Below are 26,344 nucleotides of genomic sequence, written 5' to 3'. Positions count from 1 at the left end.
AAAAGGAGAGTGGGCAGTGGGTGATAGAAGTTTTAGGTTCGCAATTTCAAAGAGTTCCCTAGGTTCTAGGACGGATTCCACTGCACCACTCTCCTTGAGGATATGGTAGGCTATTTGGCTATATAAGACCTAGGCAGACATCTTATCGGTTTTTTGTAATTTCTCATTTTCGAACTCATGGCTTGCACTGGCAAAAAGGAGAGTGGCGCATTGGTTGAAAGGAGTTTTAGGTTCGGATAGAGAGAGAGTTATAGGTTCTAGGACGTATTCCACTGCACCACTCTCCTTGAAGGTACAGCAAGTTATTTCAGTTTATAATGGGTACCTAGGCAGACATGGGATCTTTTTTGTAATTTCTGATTTTCGAACCTGGGAGCAAAAAGGAGAGTGGCGCAGTGGTTGAAAGAGGTTTTAGGTTCGCAATTTCCTGAAAGTTCCTAGGTTCTAGGCAGAATTCCACTGTACCTCTCCTTAAAGGCATAGTAAGTTATTTCAGTACATATAGGACAGAGGCCGTGCAATAAGGTTTCAAAACTGCACATAATGGCGCATGTTATCGACTTCTTATCATACCGGGATACACTCATGAGGGCATTCGCAGACTACCAGCGTAGTCATTCTCCAAGAACAAGGGTATGAATTGCTAGAGCGGGATTTCAAGCCACATGGATATCTATATTTTTATTTACAGAAAGTTGATTCCTACACCAACCTGCAGTCCCTTGGTGGAAGCCTCTCCCTTCCTTAGAGCCAAAGGCAAGCTGAAGTTCAACTCAAATCGCGCAACGGGGTGCGCATACACCAGACCAGCACCAGCAGCAACGCTGGGAACACCGTTGAAGACTTCTCCAACTGCGTTTACTAAACCATTTCGAACATCGGATCCGGACATCTCCTGGGAAGAGGATTTCTTGGGGTCCTTGAGGGCAACGAGACGACCACCGTTGGCGAAAAGCTGGAATCGGAGGCCGGAGTCAGGGCCCTTGTAGGGGACAGGAAGAAGCATGTTAACACTGCCAGCAGCGAAGACATCACCTCCGACAGAGTCGACACCGTCATGAGGGCCGAGACCACCGAGCTTGAAGCCACGGACATCGGTAGGTCCTCCAAGCTGGAAGCGGTCGTTGATGCGAGTGGAGCGAAGCTTGCTACCAAACTCATATCCGAGAGGCAGAGGGCAAAGCAGGCCTAACCTCAATCCACCACCGATGGAAATGCCTGTTCGTCCACTGACACCAGGAAGGGGAATAGGGGCAGCACCGCCAACCTCAATCTCACCCTTGGAGAAAGCAACATCACCAGCAAGAGGACCAAGTCCAGCGACCTCAAGACCGGATCGAACCATGTAACCACTCTGAGGGAGCTGAGGGTTATCACGTCTCTCTCGGAGGAATGTGTGTTTAATGGCGCTCTTGATAGAGTCACCAGCATCTGCTCGCACAGTTGGGCTGGCACCCTCAGCCAGACCGGTAATTTGACGCCAGATACCCGAGTACTCAACGGACTGCTTGTCACGCTGTTCATTAAGCCAAGAGAAACGCAGTGTTCCACCCTTGAGAACTTCTTCATGCGATGCCCATGGCTTCTCAGCAGCTGAAGCCAGACCCTCCAGTGATATCCTCATATCAGGGTTGCTGAAGACAGGCGCTGTCAGGTTGGCGCTGTAAGCCGAGCGTGTGCGTGTACCAGCCTTGGCATTCAACTCCAGCATCTCAGCACCACCAAACATGTTTCGCCATAGCAGCGAACCGTAGGCAGATCCTTCTCCATTGCCGACGTCGGTACCAGTTTGAAGCTTGAATCGTGAAAGCTCCTTGACTCGGATATCGATGTTGACGTCGGTGGGGGAGGTGGAGGGGTCTGTCTGCTGTGCGGATGTAAGGAAGACTTCGGGTTGAGGTTGGAAGATTTCTGTAAGTCGGTTAGTTTGGTGTTGCGGTGAAGTTATCGAATAAACATACGAAGACCGTCGAGCTTGTTGCTGACAATACGAAGCTGGTCTACAACACCGCCAACGGTCGAGTTTTCGTTGTTTTTATCGGCAACAAGTGGGTGGAAAATGGGGTCGAGGAATTCCATTCGTGTATTGACCGCACCATGAACTCGAAGCTCGTTAACGGTCATGGGCGCCAATTGCTGATCATTGATCTAAACCAAGTTAGCTCTGATCCAGGAAACTATGTATGTCTCGGAGTACATACCACCCGCGCCATACGCCGTTGTTTAGCTTCATCTTGTGTTTGTTGAAATTCAGGCCTCGACTCTGCCTCGTGCAGCAAAGAACCGGTGTCGGAATGAAGCTTGCTGAAAGGGTCCATAGCCTATTGCATGTTAGACAATTCGCTCCTACAAAGTTTGCAATTGGAGTATAATTACAGGACCCCCAGTCGAGCCAGGAAGTGCAGCCATTTTTGCAGCCCAACGAACCGAGATGTTATCTGCAAGCCCTCACGATGCCGTTTTGAAGTGTCGAACCACTCAGGTTGGACCCCGGGCAGCTTCCAATTAACGATTCGGTACGTACTCTCCGAGCTCCGACCCTGTTAATCCTGTGGCTCGTCTTGGATTGTGGCGCTTACCTCTTTTCGCTTTGGTTCCTGTCCCTGATAAACTTCGTCATAGCAGCATGTGATGCACAGCCACAAACACTATCCGGACCTAACGGGACCCCAGCGCCTAGGATACGTCGCTCCCTGGGTTCCTCTCTATTCATCCATTCTCAACTCCGTTTCGTCTTCGCATCACCCGTGTAGCATACATAACATCTCAAAGGCTTGGAGCATTCAGAAAAGGCGCTCTCTTTTTTCTTTTTCACTTTCATTCTCTAGACGACGATCTCTCCTTTAGACTAGATCTTCTTTCGACGTCTTGCGACTCACGCGACCCGCAATCTGTCCGATTCTCTTTGACCTCTCTACGCCCAACACTTGACGATCGTCAGTATGGCCAGCAAAGCCGCCACCAAGCGTGTATGTATTATTGATCCTGTTAATCCAATGCGCCGTACTGATCCTCGCTTCTAGTTGACACGCGAGTACAAAACCATCTCAGAGAACCCCCCTCCTTATATCGTTGCTCACCCATCTGAGTCTAACATCCTGGAGTATGTTACGTCACGGCCGAATCTCTTGATCGCGAGTCAACTTTACTGACATTATTACTAGATGGCACTATATTATCACTGGTCCTGAGAACACTCCTTACCATGGCGGCCAGTACTGGGGTACCCTCATGTTCCCCCCGAACTACCCATTCGCTCCTCCCGCCATCCGCATGCACACCCCCTCCGGCCGATTCCAGCCATCGACGCGCCTATGTCTGTCAATCTCCGATTTTCATCCCAAGTCCTTCAACCCAGCATGGGAAGTCTCTACTATTCTGATCGGACTACTCTCATTCATGACAAGTGAAGAGATGACAACTGGATCCGTTTCCAGCACAGCTGCCGAACGAAAATATCTTGCTGCTCGATCGCGCTGGTGGAATTCAACTGGCAACGGCTCACATCTGAAGAGCAACCCTCAAAAGGGCAATATCAAGGCTGGCGACGGCGGTGCCAAGTTCCGAGGAGAGTGGCCCGAGGTCGATGTTGAGAACTGGGAGTGGATGACCAAGAACAAGGTTGACCCTGTTACCGGTAACCGATTAGATGCTGATAACAACGGATCCTGTCGACCTCAGTTGGGTATTGCTGGGACAAGCGGACATCAAACACAAGCCGTTGTTGATGTTGTCAACCAACAAAGAGATGCGGGCGCCGGGTTTATATTCCGTAACAAACTGTTTTGTGCCGGTGCCGCCATCTTCCTCTACGTCCTTGTCGCAAGGATCATAAGTGGCGACGAGTAATTTGAGGGTATATTAATGGGAAGGGAGTTTATGTTTCTACGCAACTCTTCGGGATTTTCTTCAATGGCGGGCTGGCGGGCGCAACTTGGTTCAACAAACCAAACATTACCTGCAAACTCGCGTCTCAGTAAGGCGTTCAGGGCATGTTCAGCAAATGCTTCGATGTTTCAGTGCTGACGATCTGCTCCGCGAGCGGCAGGATTAGAGCAGTGATTAGATAGCAATATTTAATACAGCGTGTAGACTTAATGCAAGACATGCGTTCTCAGATTAAGCTTTGATGCAAGGGATGAACAAGTGTCGAGTCACCAGACTTGAGTCAATTAGAAGCATAATGCAGCAGGCAGCTATGTTGAAGGCAGCCGACATGTACGATCCGCGGGCAAACTTGCGGTTCAGCCTATCAAGATCGACACAAATGAAACTTTTGCTGCTGATGAGGGACATCGGAAGCCGGATGGATGGCTGCTGCTGCTTGTTGATGACTGTACAGTATCCATCTAAGGATGCTCAAGCCCAGGCTGTTTGCTGCGGTCACAGAAAACTTTGAGATCAACATAACAGACGAAATAATTAAGTTATACTTGAGTGACTCACGAATCTAATATTTCTGTCATCCCAGTCTCAGTCTCGAGACTTTTTGCTACCCCTTGGTCAGTGACGGGAGTGGACCGGGAGGCTGTTTACCGCGCTAATCCCACTACCGCTAGGCCCCTAAACCTTAGTGGATCTACCTGCGGGGAGGCTTCAAGAAAAATTGTGACGAAAGCCCCAATCCAATACCTTGCGACTGTTCTCCATCTTTAGAAGCCGTTGGAAGCACAGCACGTTCAACCAATTCGACCTCTCGACATCATCATCCTTCAGGTCATAATTCTAACCATCCCCATCACCCTTCCATCGCGCAAGGCTCTGTTGAAGTCTTGATACTCTTACCCTCATTCCTTAATCACCCTCATTGAAGATACCCACCTTTCATCCAATACATTTTGCTCCTGGTTGAGCTCCTGCTCTCCGCACAAAAACAGCTGCAGACCCGGACCCTCATTTCTAGTGTATCGCCAGTTCGCCTCCGATCCACGGCCACGTTTTCAAGCCCATATCCGACCGCAGGGCTTCTCGACTACCTCGACCACGATTGCTCTCCATGCCTCTTCCTCTAGATCCGTAGAGCTTCCCTCCCTCCGAATCCGCCGTCGAGGTCTGGGCCATTGCCATTGCCCACCTCCCCTCCCTGTTGGTCGATAACTTCCCCGCCGAACCGCAAACGATCCCACCCATGAGATGGCGCCCAACGGCAACACGAAGCCTCGTCGACCTGGAGGGAGCAAGCTTGCTCACTCCTCCAAGCCCTCTGTCGTCCCTGCTATTCCACTGCCTTATGTGAAGCGTCAGGCTGCTGCCGCTGCTCGGGCCAGTGCTGCCTCTGCCACGACCCAGGAACCTGATGCGACTTTGGCCTCCGAATTGAAGCTCACCAATGGTAATGAGGTCAAGAATGCTGAGTCTGTAGCTTCTGCTGCGGCAGCTAGCTCAGTTTCCAGCCCAGTCTCGACTTCAGCTCCCAAGGCTGAGAAGGAAGTAACCAAGACCAAGGCGGATAGCCACTCCAAGGTTAAGAATGACACTGCTGAGCCAGCCAAATCGCACAATTCTTCTGGTACGAATAAAAATTGCATCGACAAAACCCAAACGTGGAACTCTATACTGACGCAAAGCTACCCAGCCACAGTCGCAGCTGTCCCCAAGCAGGCTACCACCAGCGCGAACGAAGACACCCACAAAAACTCTGCAGTCTCAGACCACGCCGATCATTCCACCACCAAGAACCAAACTGCTGCTGGAGCTCAAACGTCCGACAAGGTCCCTGCTGAAATGAACGAAAAGCCAAACGGCATCGCGGGCAAGGGTGAAAGCAAAGCTCAGGCTGGTGAGGCGCCTCGATTTTATGAAGAGTATCCCAATACTCACAACTCAAATCTAGACAACCAGCATCTTCCAAAGATGAACAAGACTCGACCCCCATCCGCTGTCCCATCGGGTCGATACCAACTGCCTCCCGCTTTCACGCCTTCTGGCCGACCCTTGGGACCAACTGCGAACGGCGATATGCGTGGCCCTCGACCCCCGATGCCTAACGGTCCGCCCCTTCATCAGCCGCATCCCAGCAATGGAAGCATTCATTTCGGTGCTTTCCATGGTTCGACAAGCTCATCTCCAGCTCCTCTGTCTGGAGGCATCGCCCCTCCTCCTGGTATGCCAGTGCCCAATGGCCAACCTCCCTACATGGCCCCTGGTACCAACGGATTCCCCATGATGGGTTACGGCGCGGAACATGTTCCTGTAACCACTTTCGATAACTACGGAAGACCTACGATGGCGTATGGACCGATGGATTCGTTCCCCCCATTTGGCAACAACTTTGGACCTCCTACTCCGCACAGCTATCACGATTCACAGGCATCCGGTCCTCCAGATGATGTCAGCGTTTATGGCCAATTCGCTTCAGCCCCAGTGCGAAATGGTGTTTCGGGCCCAGTGGAGGATACCCAGTCGCCAAACCACCCCGGCAGAATGTTCGGAGGTCCTGATTACCCTCCAATGATGTCCAACGCCGGTCCTCCTCCCCACATGATGTCTCCTATGGATGACGCTGAAGGACTTGTTGAATACTTCCGACGCCAATTCGGAGCGCCTGAGTTTGCGGACTGTGTTCTGGAACTCCAGTATACCAACAAACGAGCTCCAATTCATATGCCTGGTCATCGAATTATCTTCGCCCGCAGTTCCGAGCTCGCGAACGCCATGTCAAAGGGGCTTTCTCGCCCCAACACCGGCATGACATCCCTTCCTGCTGTTGTTCTCGAGACAGACAGCAAGTGGATCCAGTCGGAATCGTTCTACTTTGCCATCCAGCGCCTCTATGGACTACCTCTGTTCGACCCATCTCACGGTGACCCGAAGCAGAGTGCTGCAACTGACGCTGGCTCACTCATGGAGCGATTCGACTTTGCCCTTGGATATGCTGCCTCTGGACATCTCCTTCACTGGGACCCAGTCACTCGACGTGGATGTGAGCTCGCCATTCAGCTCCTGAACTTGCAGACAGTAGAGAAGGCTCTAGAGTTTGCTCTGGAGGGTCATCGGGATGAAGGTTCCTATGATGTATTCAAGTATGGTGATGGATCTCGAGCCATCCTGAACGAGATTATTTCTTTCATTGCCAACAACCTTCACCCTAACTTCAAGATTGACACCTCAGTTACCGACCCATCGAACTGCGCTCGCCTACCCCAAGCTGCCCTGACTAGCAACGCCACGACCCGCAAGCTTTCGCCCCCACCCATCGCTAGGGGAACTTCGGTGCATCTTGGCAAAGGACGTCGCTCTCAGCAAATTTCGGGTATCCAGTTTGGTGACCTTTCTCTGACCGAAGGCAAGATGTCGCCAGGTTCCGACGCCTCGGGCGCATCTCAACAGCGAACACCACTCAATGCGGTTCTTTCTCGTGTTCTTCTCAACCTCCCCTTCGAGACACTCAAGGCGTTGTTGGAGAACGCAACCAACAAAGGAAACGCATGGCCCAATGCAGATGCAGTATTCCGCGCTGTCAAGGACACAGTGGCTGAGAGAGAGCGACGCCGATTCCGGATTGTTCAGATGGTTAAGAGCCAACAGATCCCACAATGGGAGATCGTCTCCAACCAGCTCTCCACCCCAGAGCCGCGCAACTACATCGGCCCTTGGGGTGCTCTTGGTTGGCAGGAGGAGATCCTTCCTTTCGGACCTTCAGAGAGCCCAACTCTTACCCGGACTTGGGCTCCCCTCACGAACTCGCAAACGACAACCCAAGCAGCATATCCTTGAAAGCAACTTGGTTAATGCTGCGTTTTCTTTTCGATTTGACGGATGATATTATGGGTTTATGTGGAAAATGATGAAACATCACATCATCTCCGCTGCTAGTTACGTGACTGTACACATACTTATCAGAGCCTTGGGTACGCGAGTGCGCTCTGACTACTCTCATTGCAAACATGTCATACTTGAGGAATCCTTTGGCAAGGCTGTCGTGCGGCAATACGATGCGATGCGCTTGGGAGACCTTTGGTTGATGAACGGCGTTTGGGGACATGTCATCATTAGGGCCTTTGAAGCGAGGAATGTTTTTAATGACTGGGACTTTGGGGTACGGAAAGGAAGGCAAAAGAAAAGAAGAAACAAAAAGTATTTTAATGATTCTACATGCATGCCAGGGCTCACATGGTGGTTCACTCTCACTCGTCCTGGCATCACGGTTGAGGACATGATTAGGATGGAGGGTTATGATGAATGATGAGTGATTTCGGAAGTTTAAAAAGGTAGTTAGGGCATCGAATGGAGTATGCGTCGCTGTGTCTCTCGATTTGGGAGATAAGATGATATTAGGTAGCATCTTTGAGAATGGCTTGATACCCCAGATTACCTACTTGGGCTTGTGAAGTGTGTGCAACTCCATGACGATGCAACGCTTGGCTATGCTTTAACGGTCTAGTTCTATCGGGTTAGAACCCTCTTTGGGACCTTGGGTTGAACTAGCTGGACCGAGAAGTTGGAAAGTCGTTCTTTCATGTGATGGTGATGGTCTTGGCTGAAGAATAGCAGTCAATCAGCTATCCGAGGGCGGGGAACCCCTGTTCATTGACCCATAAGGGCAGTATCTTGAATGTCTATTCGCCAATAGAGCATGACTTTAATTAACTGGGACAATCTCAGCAGGGTCTTGTTATCCATGCGCCTGTAGTGGGCTAAGCCCAGAAGCCGAGGTCTTGAATCTCCACTTTACGTCGTCTTGCTCATTTCCAGGTTCTTGTGATTTCACCCTCCTGTTTCCATCTCTCCCTCCGTCATTGATAACAGATGTGAGTGCATCGATCTGGACCCTCAGCTATTTCGCTGCACAACTCGAGTCTAGATTTTTTGATTATTATTGTCTTTTCAACGTACTTGATGGCTATTGCTCGAATGCGCCGCTGGAGCTCAGCTCGTGGAACCGCGCACACGCCATCGCGAAGCAACCGATAAACTACACTACACGATCCTTAACCGACGATAATAATAACAACACCACATCCGCTCCTTACCAATACCATATCATGGATTACTCCATGTCTTCTAGCGATGCCTCGAGCTCGCGATCTTCTAGATCATCCGCTGCTACGAACGACCCCGTTCTTCGAAACACGCTGCGTTACACCATTTCAGCTCACGAATATGCTGCTCTACATAAATACGTTATCTCACGCTCGCGCGTGCTTCGCAAATCGACGCCTACACCGAACCGCGTGGAGAAGGCGCTGAAGCCCCCGAAGGGAGGCGATGATTATAATGCTAGGACGATTCGTCATGCGCTGCGAGTGTTTGTGATGACGTTTCTGGGTATGAAGGGATGGGACGCTGTCGCGAAGAGAATGGGCAAGGAGGAGTGAGTAACTTACCGATGAGATTCGATATACACCGCTAATACATTTGATAGAGCCAACAAGAGTGGGCAAAAGAAGCCCTTCTACAAGTCTCCAGCCTTGAGATTATCCATCTCTCTATCTACCATTCTTCTCCTTTACAGAATTCTTTTCCGCTTCTTTACTCGACTGCGCGTGCATCTTCTCGACCCCCAAGTCGAGCCTTTCCGCTCGCGCAATCCCCGAACTGCAGCGATGCTGACATCACCATCCGCGCCCGCCATCGGTGCCTCATTCGCTGGTCTGGCTCTGGGTATCTACCCAGCCCAGAAGATGCGAGTAACCATCGCCATTTACACTATCTTCCGTGCCCTGGAGTTTGGCTGGAACTTCTGTGAGGCTGATGGTCTTATCTGGGGCAAGAAGAACGGTCTTAAGAGGGAGCGACCTTGGTGGTTCGGTAGCTGGATGCTGCAACCTTTCGCTTTTGGACAGCTTCTTCACGCTGCTGTCTTTGACAGGGATTGTTTCCCTAAGATTGGAGACTTGTTCTTCAATAGCTCATCGGCTTATCTACACCCGCGACCTCAGGATTGGCCGCAAGGTCTTAAGTGGCCTCAGACTTCTGAGATTGTTGATAGCTTGGCCCAAATGGCACGCCTCAACTGGCCGTAAGTACACAAATCCGTGAAGAAAGACCCATTACTGACTTATTTCTAGTGCCTACGTCTCACCGACTTTGTTCCCTGGAAAGGAGGTTCTTCCTCCTAGTATCAGTGTTATTGGACCTTTGACATCTCGAGCTCACCCACTCATCACATCGCTTTCATGCGCAACACTTCACCCCGGCGACCCATCATGCGCTCGAACATATCTGACTTTCTGGCTTCAATCCTTCCCACCATTTGCTCGATTCTTTGTCGCAGTCTTCTCCGCGCTCACCGTCATTCCCAAGTTCTCCAGCCTCTACCACAGCCCCTTGGCAACTCTGCAGCAAATTATCACCAAGGCTCTACGCATGTCCACTTTCGCAACCGGTGCCCTCTCCACCGCCTGGGCTTCACTCTGCTTCTTCCAACAATGGCTACCCCGCCACGTTCTAGCAACACAGCGCGTCTTCCTCGGCGGTTTCTTCGCTGGTCTCTGGGCCTTTATCGAGCGAAAGAACGGTCGCGGAATGTTCCTGTACAGCGCTCGCACCAGCGTCGACAGCCTCTGGAAGGTTGGTGTCAAGCGACGCTGGTGGAAGAGCATGAAGGGTGGTGATGTCTGGGTCTTTATGCTGGCTCTTATGGTCACTGGTGTTGTCTACGAGAAGGATGCGCAGGCAATCCGCGAAACAAACTGGCGAAAGGGTGTTAGCTGGCTTCAGGGCCAAGGCTTCAAGGATTGGGGTGCTGAGGAGGATGAGGATGAAGATGATAGGGATAAGCAGGAGTAAGCGATGCATGATGTTTGATGAAAGTATGGTGTTGGGCGCATTTGATGTTGCTGTTTTTAGCATGGGATTTGGAAAGGCATCACTTAAGAGCTTGATGTCCTGGGTTTATAGTTGCATATCACATTTAATGGTAGTATTTATTTCATCCAACTTTTTTTATTCTCAAATCTGGTTGTCTGCCAGCAGACTACCTATCTCAATGGCCAACCTCTACCGGGGGAAACATAACCTACAATCTACCCGAGGAAGGCCTTGTCCTATACTTACCTATGCCCAACTCTGCATTCTAGGGCACCGCGCCAAAACTGGTGCTCTAAATGTTGTTCTCTTTCCGCCACTTACCACCTACCATCTACCACTTGCCACCATATGCTGCAGGACCGAAAGCAGCATGAACACATAGATACCGGAGACAGCAAAGAAGAGCAACGACATAAAAATGAAGAAAACGTCGTCCCAGGCGCTACATCCGCCGTCAAGATGCTCGTCCATGGTATGAGCGCGGAGTAGCATGTAAGTCTCGTTCTCTTCAACCCACGGCGATCGAGGGGTTGAAGGAGCCTGAGTACCAAATGTTCCATAACGACTTGCCGGAAGAGCCGAATCGGTGATGTATCCATAGCCACCACCAGCACTCCGTGACAGAAATGGTCGAGGAGGATATGCTACGTATCCGACGGTGTTGACACCATCATTCGTAGAAGAAACCTCCGGCGTCACAACGAGTGGGTGTGGTATCCGTTGTCGTACATGCTGGATCTCGAGACCACCATCGCTAGAATCATCAGAGAAATGGTTAACAGGGTCCTGCTCAGGCACAGGGCTCCAAGCTTGAGTCACTATTGTCCAACGATGAACTGGGGAGATGTCAGGGGAAGGAGTGTACTCATAGTTAGGTGAGAAGGGGTTTGACGATGGGCCAAGCTCTTCCTCGGCTGATGCAAATGGTTCATCGAGTGAAGAGATGCCAGGAGACATGGAATTGAGCTCCTCTAGAGCTGACAAGAAGGACGGCGAAATTGGAGAGACGTCAAGAGAATTGTCCTCATGCTCGGCTGATACGAATGGTTCATCGAGTGAAGAGATATCAGGAGAGATGGAGTTGAGTTCTTCCAAAGCTGATTCGAAAGCCGGATCAACTGGGGAGTCGAGAGAATTGTCCTCATACTCATCTGAGAAGGGGTTAGACCAGACGCTGACTCCGCCGGCGGACATGGGATCTTCTGAGGTAGGTTGAGCGATAGCAGACCAATCCTCGCTCACTGTACTAGGGGAAGCATGAACAATCCCATACTCACCAAGAAGGCCAGTGTGTGCAGTATCATGCTCATCCAGAGGCGATACGCAGAAGGTTGAATCGGCCGACCCAAGCACACTTAAAGGAGACACGAGAATATATCCTTGCTCAGAAGGTTGGATTTCACTATCCAACTGTCTATCGGCATCAAGAGACCTACGCTCGACGGGAGAAGACAAAGGACTATATTCCCGAGCACTCTCAGGTCCAACAACGCCACTGAACTCGGCGAGCACCTGCAGCCAGAAGGTATGGCTGGACAGTTGCGAATTTAGCACAGGCAGCTTAGCCTTTGCCTCGGTGTCCTCAGTCAAGTCGAGAGGAGAAGGTAGATGACTGCGCTTGCATTGTGAGAAGGATGAGGGGTTGTCGATGAAGGTTGGTCGACGAAGGGGGAGAGGCTCGTGGTAATGCTGACGACCGCTAGGAAAGAAACCCATGATTGCGATTTGGGTTGAGTTTAGCAGAAAAATGAAAAGAAAAAGCTTAAAGGAATGAGGGGAGTTTTACTAACCTTAATGATATAGATGAGTAGCGATGTTATCGTAAGCCTGTGTAGTAAGTAACCAGTACAAAGTTCAGGCTCGAGTGAAGGTTTTGAGGGTGAAGAAACTTTAGAAGTTGATGAAAAAGAAAATATTTATTGACAGTCACTATTACAAGTTATATAGTAATCCTAGACAGTGTCTAGCTGGTCGGTCTTTGAACAATGGTTGAGAACAAAGAACTGGTGAAGATATTCGCACGAACATATGGTCCGTGTTCTTTGAAGAGCTTCTGGTATCTTCACTTCGTATATATTAAGTTCTCCTTTGTGAGTCATTGTTCAAGTTAATAAAGGCTATTGACCTATTAAACATCTCTCGTCGAAACCTACTGGTATTTTATTGGAAAAGAGGACACGACCTGACGACATGAAGTTTGTTCAAAGAAAGTTTTGAACAGGCTATATATTCACGTCCAGGACAGCCCTTCTTTCTCTCCAGAACATTTCCCAAACCTCTTCACATCTCTTGCTAAACAAATCTCTTGTTATACCATCGCTTGCTATACACATCTTGCTCATACCCATCGCTTGCCAAACAATCTTGGATAACTCACTATCTACTCGACATATCTCTACCCACATCCGACACAATGGAATCTTCTACAGAGCACGTCCGCGTAGCAAAATTCTCAGAGAACCTTGATCTCCCACAAGAAGTTATCGACCATCCTCTCTCAAGATCTTTGGAAGACTGTCTTCGAGAACATGACGCACATACTGCATCTTCCACAAACAACACACCTACTTTATCTTCTCTACTAAAGACTCATAAATCTACACGCAAGACAAATACATCTTCTACATATCAGAGTGGTATCTCAGACCTCAAGACAACAATCATCGAGCGACGTAGTAGAAGGAGTCAACGACTGATTTACTACCAACGTCTTCGATGGCGATATACCAGAATGCGAATCGCGCTTTGCTCTAAGTTCAGAAGTAAAGCACCCAAAACCTCTGACCTCAAGGTCTCTGAACTCAAGGCCTCTGAGAAGTAAAATCTTCTCCATGGAAGAAGATGGCTGAGTGCGTCTTCAAGGGCAAGGGGGACAAAAAAACAGCACCTCAACTTATTAGGCGCATCCGGTCAAAGTCAGTAACAAAAGCGAAGTCTATATTGCAAGGGCAAGAGCAAACGTACCAAGACCTCGAAGACCAGCCAAGCGAGACAACGCAACTCAGACAGACCGACTACAGACCTACATTCTACATAAATCAAGGCTATGACAAAAGGGAAGAGGCATATACCAACACACCAAACCTCACTTCCAGAACCCGCAAAGGCAACATATCAAGTTGCTTTCTGCTTAAGCAGACCGCCAGCATGGTCTCGGTTTCTCCGCCAATTTCGTCGACTACTACTAATTCTGCTTCAGCAACGAGATGAGTACTTTTACCGGGAAGTACGTCGACTTCGAGATTGCTGTCGAGAATGAATCCCGCTACTCCCCTCCAAACAGGGTGCCACACCCGAACAGACCACAGCCCTGAAGGGCCACTAGAGGCTAGATTCGCAAAGCCCCCAGCGGGTACATTTCAAATACTCTCTATAGAGAATAAAGAGTTGGGAAATAATAGGTCATGGAAGAAGAGATCCAGCGAAAAGGAAGGGCAAAGGAGGAAGCCCTATGCCTGGGAAGGCCGGCTATGGATGACGGGGTCAGCATCAGGGTCTTATACTATTTTGTGGAAGACTATCACAACTACACTTCTTTATCAATTTACTACAAGCGAGCGAGTACAGCGTTGGATAATTTAGAGCAGTCAACTTGTCTAAATACAACAAACAAATTGGCATGAATTCTCATAACATACGAATAAATTAAAGTGATAACTCAGAACGCCTCCCAATACTCATCCATTCATATCATCATAACTCATAAATCAAACACATCCCTCAGTTTCTTATCCCAGTTATTCTCATCTCCCAATTTTCGCAAAACATCAGATAACCCATCACAATGCCCATCAACTTCCGTGTCGTTCATTTGCGCCGTGTCCCAAGAAGCGATAAAATACAAGTTGACTGCGTCAATCATAAATGCGTTCCAAAAGAAGCCACTGTTGGATGTTAGTTTAGCTGAGGATATAGATGAGAGTGGTCTTGCTTACCAGTCTGGCCAGTCGTATCGAGCGACAGGTTCAAAAGTCTTGAAATGAGATGGTCCACCCGAGAAGCTTGCGGCCATGGAAACGTCCCAGACGAATGCTTGTCTGAAGGATGCATCGATGGCGGCTTGTCCTTCGTCGTCGAGTTTTTGGATCACCTTGTTCCAGGGGACGTGCTCATATTGCTTGCTTTCATCTCTCTCAGCCAACATACGCTGAAGAAACTCCATCACCGTTTCGTTGCGAATAACTTCAGTCATATTGAGCACCCATTGGACGGTAGGCCCGTCAATGCTCATCGGCGGGGGAAGAAGTTTGTTCATCCATTTTGGCACAAACGGCCATGAGCGACCACTTTCCCAAACGTTGAGGAGCGCGTGAGAGGAACCAGTTTGAAGAACGTTGAAAAGAACGATAGCACTCTTAGTGAATAGTGATGGGTGGATATAATGCTCATTCTGCAGCTTTGTGAGACCCGACAATGCTAAAACGCGACCAGATCTTGGGTACTGGAACTCATTTGCGCGGCACTCCCATTCGCCGTTCCAGACATTACTGCGAATTTGACATCGTTCTCTGGCATATGATGACCCTTCATCATTGCAAATCATCATACCAGGTGCCTTCTGTGGAGGCCATAGTGCGCGACCATAACGAGAGATACCTCGAAGCTTGCGAACGTGGAAAGCAACACTGTTCTGCGCAGGTTCACTATCTTCATATTGAGTGAACAGATCGGAAAAGAGCCGGTAGGGTGTCAGTGCAGGGATGTTTGTGTTTATGTCTTGGATCCAGTGATCGAGATCGTGGTACCAGTTCGTGATTGATAGCGCATCAATAACAGAGTGATTAAAAGTAAAGCAAAGAAAACCCTGCCCCCCAAACGTCCTCACCAACTCTGCCTGGAACATAAACGGCGACGAGTGACTATGCACAGAGCCATCCTTGAAGATCTCCCATGCATCTTCCTCCGTTTCGACCTCAACCTCGTGGACAAGCTGGGCGAGGAGAGCAGGATTGGAAGCCAGCACGGCGTGAAACGGGATACGGTTCGAGTCAGGGAACACAACGGTCCTGAGCATCGGCCTCGAGGCCAGCGCCTTTTCGAGGGCGCGCAGAATCTGATGCTGAGCAACGTTGCAGATGCGAAAGACCATGCGGTTGTGGTAGGACTGCGGACGGGATCCAATCGCCGTCCGATGCAGCGAGTGTCGGATGGGTAGGACGTCTTCGATGTCCGAGGCGGAGAGGCCAGCGCGTACCACGGCGCGTCTGGCATGGTTGAACGTATCGCTGTCCTTGTTCTTGCCATCCCCGGGAAGAGTTGTGATTTCTTGAGTATAGCGTGGAGCGGCTTGGATGAGCTGTTTAGTTTGAGGGAAGTTGGATCTTGGGACCTCGGGGGCGATGACAAGGCGTGCTTGTTGGAACTTTCGAGAGACAAGGAGCTGCGCTTGCTTCTCGATTGTATCGTTCTCGAGAAAGTCTTGTAGATATAGTCTTTGACCGCAGACCCGTAATACCTGATCGCAGTAGCGCAACAAAGTGATGCTGTCAGCGAGATACTTGAAACTTTCCGTTATCGCAGGTCGAGTTCCAGTAAGTTGCTCGCAAATACCAAGTAGCTTCTGGACGAACGGCGGCGGTGCAGCTCCTTTGGTGATAGCTGCCTTGGTAACCACCGTCTTGGGCGGAGATTTTGGTTGTCGAAGTTCCAGAATTAGCTTCTTGAGTTGCTCCTTCTTCACTTTACCAAGCGATGTCAAAGGGAACGCCTTTAGACCAAGTTCTTCGAGTGTGTATACGCCATCCAAAGCGTAACGTTGGTCTGCAGTTCTGGCCTTTTCGATAACTTGCGATTTTGTAACATCATCTGGCAGAACAACAACGGCGATAGGGACTTGGCCAGCCAAATCATCTGGTACGCCAACAACTTGAACCTGGCGATATATTAGTGAGACCCCTGTCATAGTAGATCTGGTGGCTTACCTGTAGTCCTTTGAGCTGCTGAAGCTCCTGCTCAATCTTGATGGGATAAATATTCTCACCACCTCGAATGATAAGATCTTTGTATCGGCCAAGAATATATACAATTCCCTTTTCATCAATTCTGGCTTGGTCGCCGGTCACTAACCAATTGCCTGTTTCATCAGTGTACATGGCCCCATCAGAATCCCTGTTGTAATATTTCGATATGACAGATGTGCCGCCAATATGTAATTCGCCGATCTCCGATCGGGGTAGTATTTCACGCGTTTCGGGCCGGCAGATCCTCACTGCAGCCCCTGGCAAAACCTTGCCAACTCCCGGATGCCAGCTGTCAACCAAATCAGGGTCGGTTCTCTTCCAGGTGATGATGGGAGCACCTTCGCTCATGCCAAATACTTGAATCGCCATTTGCGCACCGAGACCGTCGCAGCAGAGTCGAATGTCTTCTGGGCCGATTGATGTGCCTCCGATGGTGACGATGCGAAGATCGAGTTGATCAACGCTGGGGAAATTTGGATGCGCCATCAGGGCTTTGACGAGAGTGGGAGTGGCGGACATTATGTGGCATCGTTCTTGCACAAGGGCTTCGAGCGTGGCTCCCACGTTGAAGGTTCTGGAGGGGATAACGGCTGAGCCGCTCCAACGCCATGCGCGGAGAGCGTTATTGATGGCAAACATGTGCGAGACGGGTGTGTGGATAAGCCATCTCAACTTCCCCATGGCGTTGACCTCTGGGTCAAAGTCGCAACACTGGGATATAATGTTGGTGTTTGTATGCCAGCATCCTTTGGGCTGGCATGTTGTTCCGCTGGTGAAGATGATCAATGCTGCGTCGTCTTGCTCGCTTGTATGTGCTTCCACTCCGTTTGTGATCTTGGGTGTCGATTCTAACAACTCGTCTCCAGGACTGAGTACCTTGGATAGCTCCAGCCAACCCTCGCTCCTCTCCCCTGTGCACACTATACAAACACTCGATTCCAGGAACTGGGCGTCAGAGAGATCAAGCGCCTTCGCACCCTCTTCATCTTGTGCCACCACCACATGCGGCTTAACAGATAATATCGTCGCCTTAGCATCTCTCGCAACCGTTGCATCGATAGGCACAAAAGCCATACGCATCTTGGCCGCCGCCCAAAAGAACAACGCCCACTCGGCACAGTTACCAAGGACAACGGCCAGCCGCATTCCAGGACGACAACCCAGACTCTCCAAAGTCTCGGCTACTCGCTCTGCTTTGTCCTTCAGCTCAGTATAGGTCCATGCGAGGTACGACCTATCGTTGCCGTTGAGGCTAGTAGGAAGATCACCGTTAGACAAGTGATGGTGTGGCTGCCACAGCGAGACAATGGCGTCGCCGTCCGGCTTCAACGCCACGGCGTTTTCGAATACGTCCCATAGCGTCAGGTGTAAGTCAAGGACAGCCTCGCCAAAGACTTGAGATATAGAGGGCTCAGGCTCATCCATGGAGGAGGCGTCGGTAGGTGGGACAGTCGACACCATCATGTGGCCAAGAACAATGCAACACTGAGAATGGAATGAGAAAGAAGAGAGGGAAAGAAAGAAGAGAAAAAAGAGGCTGAATCAAAAGAAAGGATATTGGAAACACGCATGTAAGTGGCACAGAAACCAACAAAGATTTACAGCCAGATAGAAAGTCCATGACCCAGGGGGTACGAGGCTTGATGGGGTGGTGCAGGGTTAAATACGACAGTCGATCATTAAAACAGGGGGATAGGCTATTCAGCTGACTATCCATAGAAAAATAGAAGGCAGGCGTAGAGAAGCACAGCAGCTGAAGCACTAAAAGATAGAGCCTATCTCGTTGTAGTTTAGTAGTGTACGCTGCTAGTCATTAGGTATGTGCTGTAGCTACACTAGCACTACAGCTACAGCTACAGCGAGCTTCCCTAGAAATCCATGTCAGATCAATCAATGCAACCAGATTTGATTGTCACATCTTGGAAGGATCCGACAGCTTGGGCTGCCCGAGCCTGGCTGACACTGTACACGTCGGAGAGGGAGTTGATGAGTTACACCAATTCTGTGGTTGATCCTATAAGATGAAGAGTCTATCAGCCACTCGCCCAGACAGCCAACGAAGGAGCCGCATGTATTTTCGTCTGCAACACAGCACAGCCTATTCCGGGGTATCACTATACTAAGTGACTTACTCAGGTCAGAGACAAGAAGAGAGTCAAGACAGAAAAGACGCAGGATCTTGTAAGCACGGGGCGTGTATGTGTACGTGCTTCTGTACTAACCACATAACACAACCAACATTGCTTTTTATCTGAGACACCGGTTCCTAATGCAGAAATTCAATTACTCGGAGATCGCCCTAGCCGTGCGATAGCGTGAGGCGGTAGAATGGATGAACTGTTTGGTCTTGACGTGCTATTCTTCTTGGCGTTTTGTTTCCAAACAGGTGTCATCAAAGGTCCGATTGCAGACTAGAGTTGTACTCGGATGCATGAGACGAACAGTATGATGAACCAATACTCTCATTTATTGTTGATGTGTCCTATCGGACCGTGTCATGATATCGGTGTAGATATCCATGGATCTGTAGATATCTATATCTGCAGTATACTTGCTGTACCAATCATATGATAGCCTCACATTTACCCGGCAAACCCTTGAAAAAAGAAACGACGTCAGTGCTCCCCCCCATGCTCATGCTCCGTTGCGGGCCGCCAAACGCCTCGTCAACAGGAAAAAGCACTTTAAGTGAAGGGGTTCAATACTACAACGGTCAGCTAACCTAAGCTTACTTTAGTCAATATAATTTACTCGGTTCCCCACCATCTTCTCTTCTGAAACAAACAAGTACTTGACCCAATATGCAAGTCATCACCACGGACCAGAGTTATTAAAACAGACCATTAAAACAAGGCTTATTTATATGTGCTAACGCCAACATTTGCCCTTTATAGATTTATATAGCCTTTGTATATCCGGTTGAATCAATGGAATCAACGGCTGCTATAGCTTATGTGTGTATGCCAGTTATTCCTCCCCCAGCACATCAACAAGTATATTGGCTCATTCAAATTGAGATGGGCCATGTACAAGGTCATCAATAATGACGACAACCTTGTACCAAGCCCTGTATAGATTAGTCGATCAATATACTGATCCCATGTCTCGTCCTGTACTGACTCCAATGTCTTGTCTTGTATTGTCTTGAGGTGAATTACGCTGTCTCGGTCTGTGCCGCATCTGAAATCATCTTGCGTGCGTGCGTATTCATGCTGGACCTCATGCTCATGCTCATGCCGGAACCGCAGCTGTCACTTCCCGCGGCACTCTCGATAAACCCATGTCTGACTACCTACCTATCCCATACCCCTGACATGACCAGACCAGATTAGAAGCCGTCATTACCCTTTCGTGTCACAACAGCTCTGCTCTTTTTTGACGTGGCGGATCGAATATATGCCTTTCCTCACCTGGCAGAACCAAGCAATTACGAGTACAGCCGCTATGCAGGTCCTTGTCCATAGAGTGGGAAGTACAGAACTGCGTATTCGATCGACGCCTGCCCCTATCCCTTTGTTTAATAGCCCGTAAAGATAGAAATATCTCTGAATGATCCCATAATTCCCTGCTTTTTCAGTCACACAGCAGGAGTGTATTGTTAGTGACAGGACCTGCTTTGAAGGGTTGTGGGAGCAGGATATACTAGGGATCCTATTCTAAGCAGACCAAGCCCACCCCCATGGACAGCCCTTCTTCATTGGGCATTTAGAGATATATGCATACACCAAAAATGGGAAACTTCCTATCAGCCTTCTTTTTCTATTTTCCCATTGTTCGTTATGCGAGTGTTGGATGCATCTCGGGCGTCACGATACTCGTTCCCATGATGCTGGACATGACCATGACCATGACAAGGACAAGGACAAAGGGGGGCGTATGTTGGGCTCAATTAACTTTGTGGTCCAGATCTGGGACATTTGATTCAGGCATTCGGGAATAATAATTCGACGTTATATTTTTCTCATTGCTTTTTTTCTCATCGAGGTACTTTATCCTGCCTAATCCCACTCACAGTGGCTTTGGCTTTCCCGTTTTCTTCAAGCAAGCCTCCTTCCTCCTCAGACATCATGCTCAGCCTACTATTCCTCCAGTTCCTCCAGCAGCACTTTATTGCCACTGTCATCCTCCTCTTTCTTCCGATTCCTTTCCGTGCACTTGAGACATACTTCCGAAGATGGAGACTCGCACAAGCTCAAGGCTGTCAAGATGCTGCGAGTAAAGTCCCTGTGAAAGATCCCATCGTTGGCTTCGACTTTCTATACAAGATCACATTTGGTGAAGCCCCAGACCGATATTTGGATAGCACATGGCAGGCCTTCAAGCAAATGGGGACTACATACATAGAAAGAAGGTGGTCGTGGCAGTGTGTCTATACCTGTGACCCCCAGAACCTCAAGCAGATCCTCGCCACAGCTTGTGAAGACTTTGATCTTCCAGAGTTTCGAACTTCGGTCATTGGAAATGTTTTTGGGCAGGGCATCTTTGTCTTATCCGGACATACATGGAAGCACGCCCGGCAGCTACTGAGACAGAGTTTCAGGAAAGACAATCCGGCGCCGTTCCTAGAGACTCTGGAGCGGAACTTTCAGGCATTCTCAAAACATGTTCCAACAGATGGTTCCGAAGTCGACCTCCAGCCTCTGTTCCTAGCTCTCACTATGGATGTCTCTACAGAATTCCTCATGGGACACTCGACGAACATGCTTAGTGAGACAGCAGACCACACCCGAGAGCAGAGATTTGTCGATGATTATATGATTTGCTCTGAGGAGATCATTCAACAAATGCAGCTCGGTCCTCTGCACCGTCTCAAGTTCAGCTTTACAGCCAAGAGAGCTAAGAAGAGGGTCTACGAGTATCTCGACACCTTCATCGAAGAATCCTTGAACAGTTCCAAGGAAGGTTCGGAAGGCACTTTCCTCACAGACATGATGGCTGTAGTCGACGACAGGAAAGGCCTGAGTGATCACGTTCTTCACATCCTCCTCGCAAGCCGCGACACAACATCAAGCCTACTCAGCAACCTCTTTTTCTTCCTAGCAAAGAACCCTCAAATATACACCAAACTCAGAGACGAGGTCACCAAATTGGCAGGCCGAGAACCCCCTACAGCAAGCCAACTGAAAGAAATGACTTATCTAAAATGGTGTGTCAACGAATGTAAGTCAAGTCTCCACTCAGCCCTATAACCGTTATTCTAACAAACCAGCTCTGAGGCTGCATCCTGTCATTCCCACAAACGCCCGCGTCGCAGTCAGGGACACCACCATCCCTCGTGGTGGCGGCGCCGACGGACAATCGCCACTCTTCATTTCTAAAGGAACAGCCATGTTCTACAACGTCTACGCCATGCATCGCAACCAAGACGTTTTTGGTCCTGAGCCTGAAGAGTTTGTGCCTGAGAGGTGGCAAGATCTGAGACCTGGCTGGGGCTATCTTCCCTTCAACGGCGGAGCTCGAGCTTGTATCGGACGTAAGTTAGTCCTTCACGGATATAGTAGTGGAAGCTGACAAGTTGCTATAGAACAATACGCTCTTCTGGAAACGCATTACGTTGTGGCTAGGATGGCGCAGACTTACTCGCAGCTTGAGTCGCGTGATGATCAGGAGTGGATGGAACTGTATGCCTTGGCACTGTGTTCTAAGAACGGCACCCGAGTGGCTGCTAGGATATGACAAGTTTTTGATTCTGGAGCTTATGCAATGATTACTGTATTTCTGTTGGTTGATATACCTGGACTGGGGGAGTATCTGGGGGAGTATCTAATGCTGGTTCACTAGGTAATGGGTTTACGGGTTTACACGAAAGAGATGATATAATGGCAAAGCAGATATTGTTCTTACATACTATGATTTCAAGATTACCTTTTTGTCGTCTATTTTTGTATCTCTGTTTATACTTTGACCTTGAATGCTCTGGCCACTGATGTCTGATGGCCAGTATCTTACATCAGTTGGACTCGGATAAGCCTTCGGTCCATATAATCTCAAATTGTATAGATACAGCGATCTGTGCATTTGTCAGAGTAAGCATATACTCGTCATACCTCCGCCGTGCTCATCATGTGCCATCTCAGAGACAACATCCAATACCAACCTCGTTCCTGACACAACCACACTACAACTTGTAATTCGCTATAAATTAGAATCCAGCGTCAAATAGAATACCCTCAATGACTTACACAAACCCCCAGGTTTTATGCCTTAGCAAAAATAGCACGTCTATGCGCTGTGAATTCATCCCATATAACTCGGACCAACAAACTCCACTATATTAAGCATATACACTATGCGAATCAAGGATCTATCCGTGCTGACCAACAGACTCGCCGTATTTGCATGATGCTATCTATTGAATATACTTTATGCTCAGCATGTCTCATCCCATGTCATTCCATCATGTATACGTAAGTTCAATTAACCATAGGAACCGGAACATCATCCGATGTCACCTCCATCCAAAGACACGCCTCTGTCTAACATGCCACCGTCCGAAACTATGTACCAGACGTGTCCGCAGTAAATCCATCTCATCCAGTACATCCATTAATCTCGTCCATTACACGCAGTCCACCCACCAGATCTACCAAAAGAGTACAGAAACCACCCAAATTTGTTTCAGCTCTTCTCTCCGGGGCGCATGTTCTCCGAAGCCGTCAGTCAGGGGCAGCGCGTGACACTTGTGCAACATACTCGGTCGACGGGTTTGATATTTGGTGTACAACCTCAAGGCTGACCGTGGTTGTTTCCATGTTTCTCAGCCCCTCTCTCCCCTGGGCTTCCGAAAATAGTCGGCTGGGTTTTGAGGCTCGTGTTGTGTTGAGGTCAGCCTTGTTATGGCTGAGTAGAAGGATCTTGTTGCTCTCTGGGGTTCATGCCAATTGGGAATGGGCTGAGAAACTGGTTGTTTGGTAGCTCGACAGCCAGTAGGTTGCGAACAGGAATGAGGAGTGCAGCTCTTCCATCGAGTTTCGGTTGGTGGGCGGCAGTTTCCAATCCTACGGGAGCCATTTCTGGGTAAGACACCATTGCCATGGCCCAAGGTTATATCTCACGTTCGACAGATTTCACGGCACGTTGGTCAAAGTAATCTCAAGTTTTGTGCTACTATCTACTCCTCATTCCGTGGTAACTTCAATTCTCCCCTCAAACTATCGGGCCAAATTGAAAGTAGCTCATTTGTAAATCATGGTTCCGTAAATCATTAACTGTGCTCAGATTGTCTGAACTTTGTACTAACGTAAATATCATGCCCCCAAGACATTTTACAAGCTGCCATGGTCAGCTGCCCAGCAAATGTCAAAATCAAACACCAGAGTGAAGACGAGAACAGATGTGCCATAGGTGTACCGTGACTCCGACTCCTGCCCCGAAGTTGATGGCTCAATCCCAGCACCATATCTAAACGATCAAAAAGTCCATATGTAGATCTCTCAGAGTCTGTACCCAACTCGTCATCGGCATCCCTTCGGCTTGAACACTCCAAAGCATTTGCAAGGCGTCTCTCGCCGCATACAAGAAACCCCAAGGACTCTCAATCATAAGCTTCTTGATCTGAACCGTAACCCAATCCTTCATCTCCGGCGTTCTGGCACATGCTCCAAAGACGAAGGTCACCCACGTTGTCGCCTTCAAGTTGATATCGTCGTCCGGAATCATACACAACACTTGATGCAACTCCGCGAATACTGCGTCCGCCAGATCCTCGCCGACCCAAGCCCCCACAGCTGGTATCGCGTTGAGGATGTAGAGACAGATGGCGAGTCGATGAGATGTCGCGACTCGAAAACGACTTAATATTGGGTCTTGGTCGGATAATGTGATCGTGCTAAAATTGATATCCTGTGCCCAAGGGAGAACATCGAAGTTTCGAGCTCTGTCTAATAATGCTGCTCCAGCGGCGGTAACCATGTCGGCCGAAACGACATCATCGTTTTTCGTATTAGAGAGTCGCGCTGCGATAAGCATGATTTCGAGGAGTTCGGGTGGACAGCAATAATAGCTATTTGATGTTTTTCCAAGTATTTTTAATGCTTCACATGAGTCGAAATATGAATGAGAATCTGATGCCGTGGGTCTAAATGTTGACTCCAGTATGTAGTAGCTGATCCAGATTAGCAGGTAGTTGGCAGCGGAGTCTCCTCAACTCACATAAAGCAGTCAGATACAATGTAGTCTCTTAAACTCTCATCTACATCTGACACTGGTCCCAGCAACTTCATGATCTTTCCAGCGCCATCAAAGTGGGTTTTCCAGTTATGTTTGCCCGACTCTATCAGCTCTACATTGATCAGGAACAAGATCGCCGCCAGAACAATGTCACCCCCGATAGACTCGATGCTCTGTAGAGCGGAGGGTAACATCCGTAAGACCTGGTGCTTGGCCTCGAGGGCATCCATCAGCAGATTTCTCGGACCTAGCCCCCTATCCAGCGAGTCCGAAGACAACCATGGCCTCGAGCGGTTGTACATGTGCGTCGCTGAAGCAGCAATAATGACCTGACGTAGCAGAGGTTGGGCCTGGGTAAATTTGAGTAGGTTTCGAAACGGGTTGTCGGGAACATCGTAGGCTACAAAATCTCGACTGAGCCGCGCATCAACTAGAAGCAGTCAGTACATGTCTCTCTCGTTCCCTTTGTTAGTTTCTCGGGGCCAATGAAGACCAAGGGCTGCGTACAATAAGCGAGATACTGTCTGTGGTTGCTCGTAATGTCTTGGTACAAGGGATCGACGAGCACCCACGGGGTCGACGTTTCCGATGCCAGGGGATAGTTATTGTTGGTGGTACAGACGAGTTGCGTATCACCACTCGCTAGGGGGGTTGCATCATCATCACCACCATTATTTTGATCATCGATGTAGTTGTCATTGAATATGTCCAGTTCAGAGCCAGATTCAGACTCAGCTTCTGAAGTCTCTGTAACCTCGTCGACTTGGGAGAGAGCCGGCGCTATAAATGCAGGTGATGATGATGGAACAGACGGTGAAGCAATGGAAGAAGCAGAGGAGGATGAGGCTGGAGAGTTAGAAGAAAGCGAAGAAACGGAAGATAACGAAGCTCTCGAACGAGCTGTGGTAGGGCGAGCTGGGGTGTACAAGGCAGCGCTCGACTGCTGTCCGGCCAATCTGCCTCTTGAAGCAACGGCACCCGTCCACTGGAAGATTTGAGAGTAGCCAAGACAATCCACACCTTTTGCTTCGCACTTTGCGCAGTGGGGAAGCAAACGGTCACAGCGAAGCCTTCGGCGTCGACAGTTATGGCATGGCTTGTCAGCAACTGGACCAGAAGGTACTTTTTTCCCCTTCTTCCTACCACCTGGAGCCATGGGGATACCCCGTAACAAAGAATATCAGGAAGGTTGCAGTGCAATGAATGCAGTGATTGATTGAATTGGATAGCAGTAAGACAAGGGTTTCAGCTTCAGCGTATAAGCGTAAAGCAGAGTACCACTTATGGAATGCGGCGTAGGAAGGACCACTATTACAGGGTCGACCTGGTGTTCGTCAGTCGAACGATAAGTGCAGCTTTAATTCCGTAGTGAGAGAGGCTCTTTTTGTCCAGTGCAGTTCAGGATCTGAGTTTCCAACGTCAATTGTTGGTGCTTGTCTCGCCTTGTAATCGCCAGGCCGGAG

General features: G+C 49.2%; 8 protein-coding genes across 8 annotated transcripts; 4 read left to right on the top strand and 4 right to left on the bottom strand.

Moving 5' to 3' along the window:
* Window positions 1-600: 600 nt before the first annotated feature.
* B0J16DRAFT_144662 (surface antigen-domain-containing protein) lies at window positions 601-2,520 on the bottom strand. The gene is made up of 4 exons (XM_046121943.1): window positions 2,377-2,520; window positions 2,202-2,321; window positions 1,962-2,148; window positions 601-1,911 (listed from the first exon to the last, which is right to left on the bottom strand). Exons 1-4 carry the CDS (start codon window positions 2,407-2,409, stop codon window positions 686-688), a joined length of 1,566 nt encoding a protein of 521 aa, XP_045983563.1. The 5' UTR covers window positions 2,410-2,520; the 3' UTR covers window positions 601-685.
* Window positions 2,456-4,160, top strand: B0J16DRAFT_342951 (ubiquitin-conjugating enzyme/RWD-like protein). The gene is made up of 3 exons (XM_046127948.1): window positions 2,456-2,969; window positions 3,024-3,103; window positions 3,165-4,160. The coding sequence occupies exons 1-3, from the start codon at window positions 2,943-2,945 to the stop codon at window positions 3,847-3,849; spliced, it is 792 nt and encodes a 263-aa protein (XP_045983562.1). The 5' UTR covers window positions 2,456-2,942; the 3' UTR covers window positions 3,850-4,160.
* A 735-nt stretch (window positions 4,161-4,895) lies between these two features.
* On the top strand, window positions 4,896-7,796 carry B0J16DRAFT_144644 (uncharacterized protein). The gene is made up of 3 exons (XM_046121942.1): window positions 4,896-5,509; window positions 5,576-5,779; window positions 5,834-7,796. Exons 1-3 carry the CDS (start codon window positions 5,134-5,136, stop codon window positions 7,714-7,716), a joined length of 2,463 nt encoding a protein of 820 aa, XP_045983561.1. The 5' UTR covers window positions 4,896-5,133; the 3' UTR covers window positions 7,717-7,796.
* Window positions 7,797-8,599: 803 nt separating this feature from the next.
* Window positions 8,600-10,898, top strand: B0J16DRAFT_287838 (uncharacterized protein). Its single transcript, XM_046124143.1, has 3 exons — window positions 8,600-9,313; window positions 9,365-9,961; window positions 10,011-10,898. Exons 1-3 carry the CDS (start codon window positions 8,985-8,987, stop codon window positions 10,729-10,731), a joined length of 1,647 nt encoding a protein of 548 aa, XP_045983560.1. The 5' UTR covers window positions 8,600-8,984; the 3' UTR covers window positions 10,732-10,898.
* A 178-nt stretch (window positions 10,899-11,076) lies between these two features.
* Window positions 11,077-12,468, bottom strand: B0J16DRAFT_399780 (uncharacterized protein; the record flags this gene model as incomplete). The annotated part of the gene is made up of 1 exon (XM_046132464.1): window positions 11,077-12,468. One exon carries the CDS (start codon window positions 12,466-12,468, stop codon window positions 11,077-11,079), a length of 1,392 nt encoding a protein of 463 aa, XP_045983559.1.
* A 1,903-nt stretch (window positions 12,469-14,371) lies between these two features.
* On the bottom strand, window positions 14,372-18,383 carry B0J16DRAFT_399776 (uncharacterized protein). Its single transcript, XM_046132463.1, has 3 exons — window positions 16,674-18,383; window positions 14,688-16,624; window positions 14,372-14,636 (listed from the first exon to the last, which is right to left on the bottom strand). Exons 1-3 carry the CDS (start codon window positions 18,174-18,176, stop codon window positions 14,453-14,455), a joined length of 3,624 nt encoding a protein of 1,207 aa, XP_045983558.1. The 5' UTR covers window positions 18,177-18,383; the 3' UTR covers window positions 14,372-14,452.
* A 2,396-nt stretch (window positions 18,384-20,779) lies between these two features.
* B0J16DRAFT_399770 (cytochrome P450) lies at window positions 20,780-22,388 on the top strand (the record flags this gene model as incomplete). Its single annotated transcript, XM_046132462.1, has 3 exons — window positions 20,780-21,872; window positions 21,922-22,185; window positions 22,237-22,388. 3 exons carry the CDS (start codon window positions 20,780-20,782, stop codon window positions 22,386-22,388), a joined length of 1,509 nt encoding a protein of 502 aa, XP_045983557.1.
* Window positions 22,389-24,016: 1,628 nt separating this feature from the next.
* Window positions 24,017-26,213, bottom strand: B0J16DRAFT_144579 (fungal-specific transcription factor domain-containing protein). Its single transcript, XM_046121941.1, has 3 exons — window positions 25,389-26,213; window positions 24,864-25,311; window positions 24,017-24,816 (listed from the first exon to the last, which is right to left on the bottom strand). Exons 1-3 carry the CDS (start codon window positions 26,035-26,037, stop codon window positions 24,114-24,116), a joined length of 1,800 nt encoding a protein of 599 aa, XP_045983556.1. The 5' UTR covers window positions 26,038-26,213; the 3' UTR covers window positions 24,017-24,113.
* Window positions 26,214-26,344: the final 131 nt, after the last annotated feature.

The sequence above is a fragment of the Fusarium flagelliforme genome (genome assembly GCF_020744385.1).
Source record: "Fusarium flagelliforme strain FIESC 12 MPI-CAGE-AA-0113 chromosome Unknown B0J16scaffold_4, whole genome shotgun sequence".
NCBI lineage: Eukaryota > Fungi > Ascomycota > Sordariomycetes > Hypocreales > Nectriaceae > Fusarium > Fusarium flagelliforme.
Note: the sequence above shows the minus strand (reverse complement) of the source record. Positions and strands in the feature narration are given on the sequence as shown.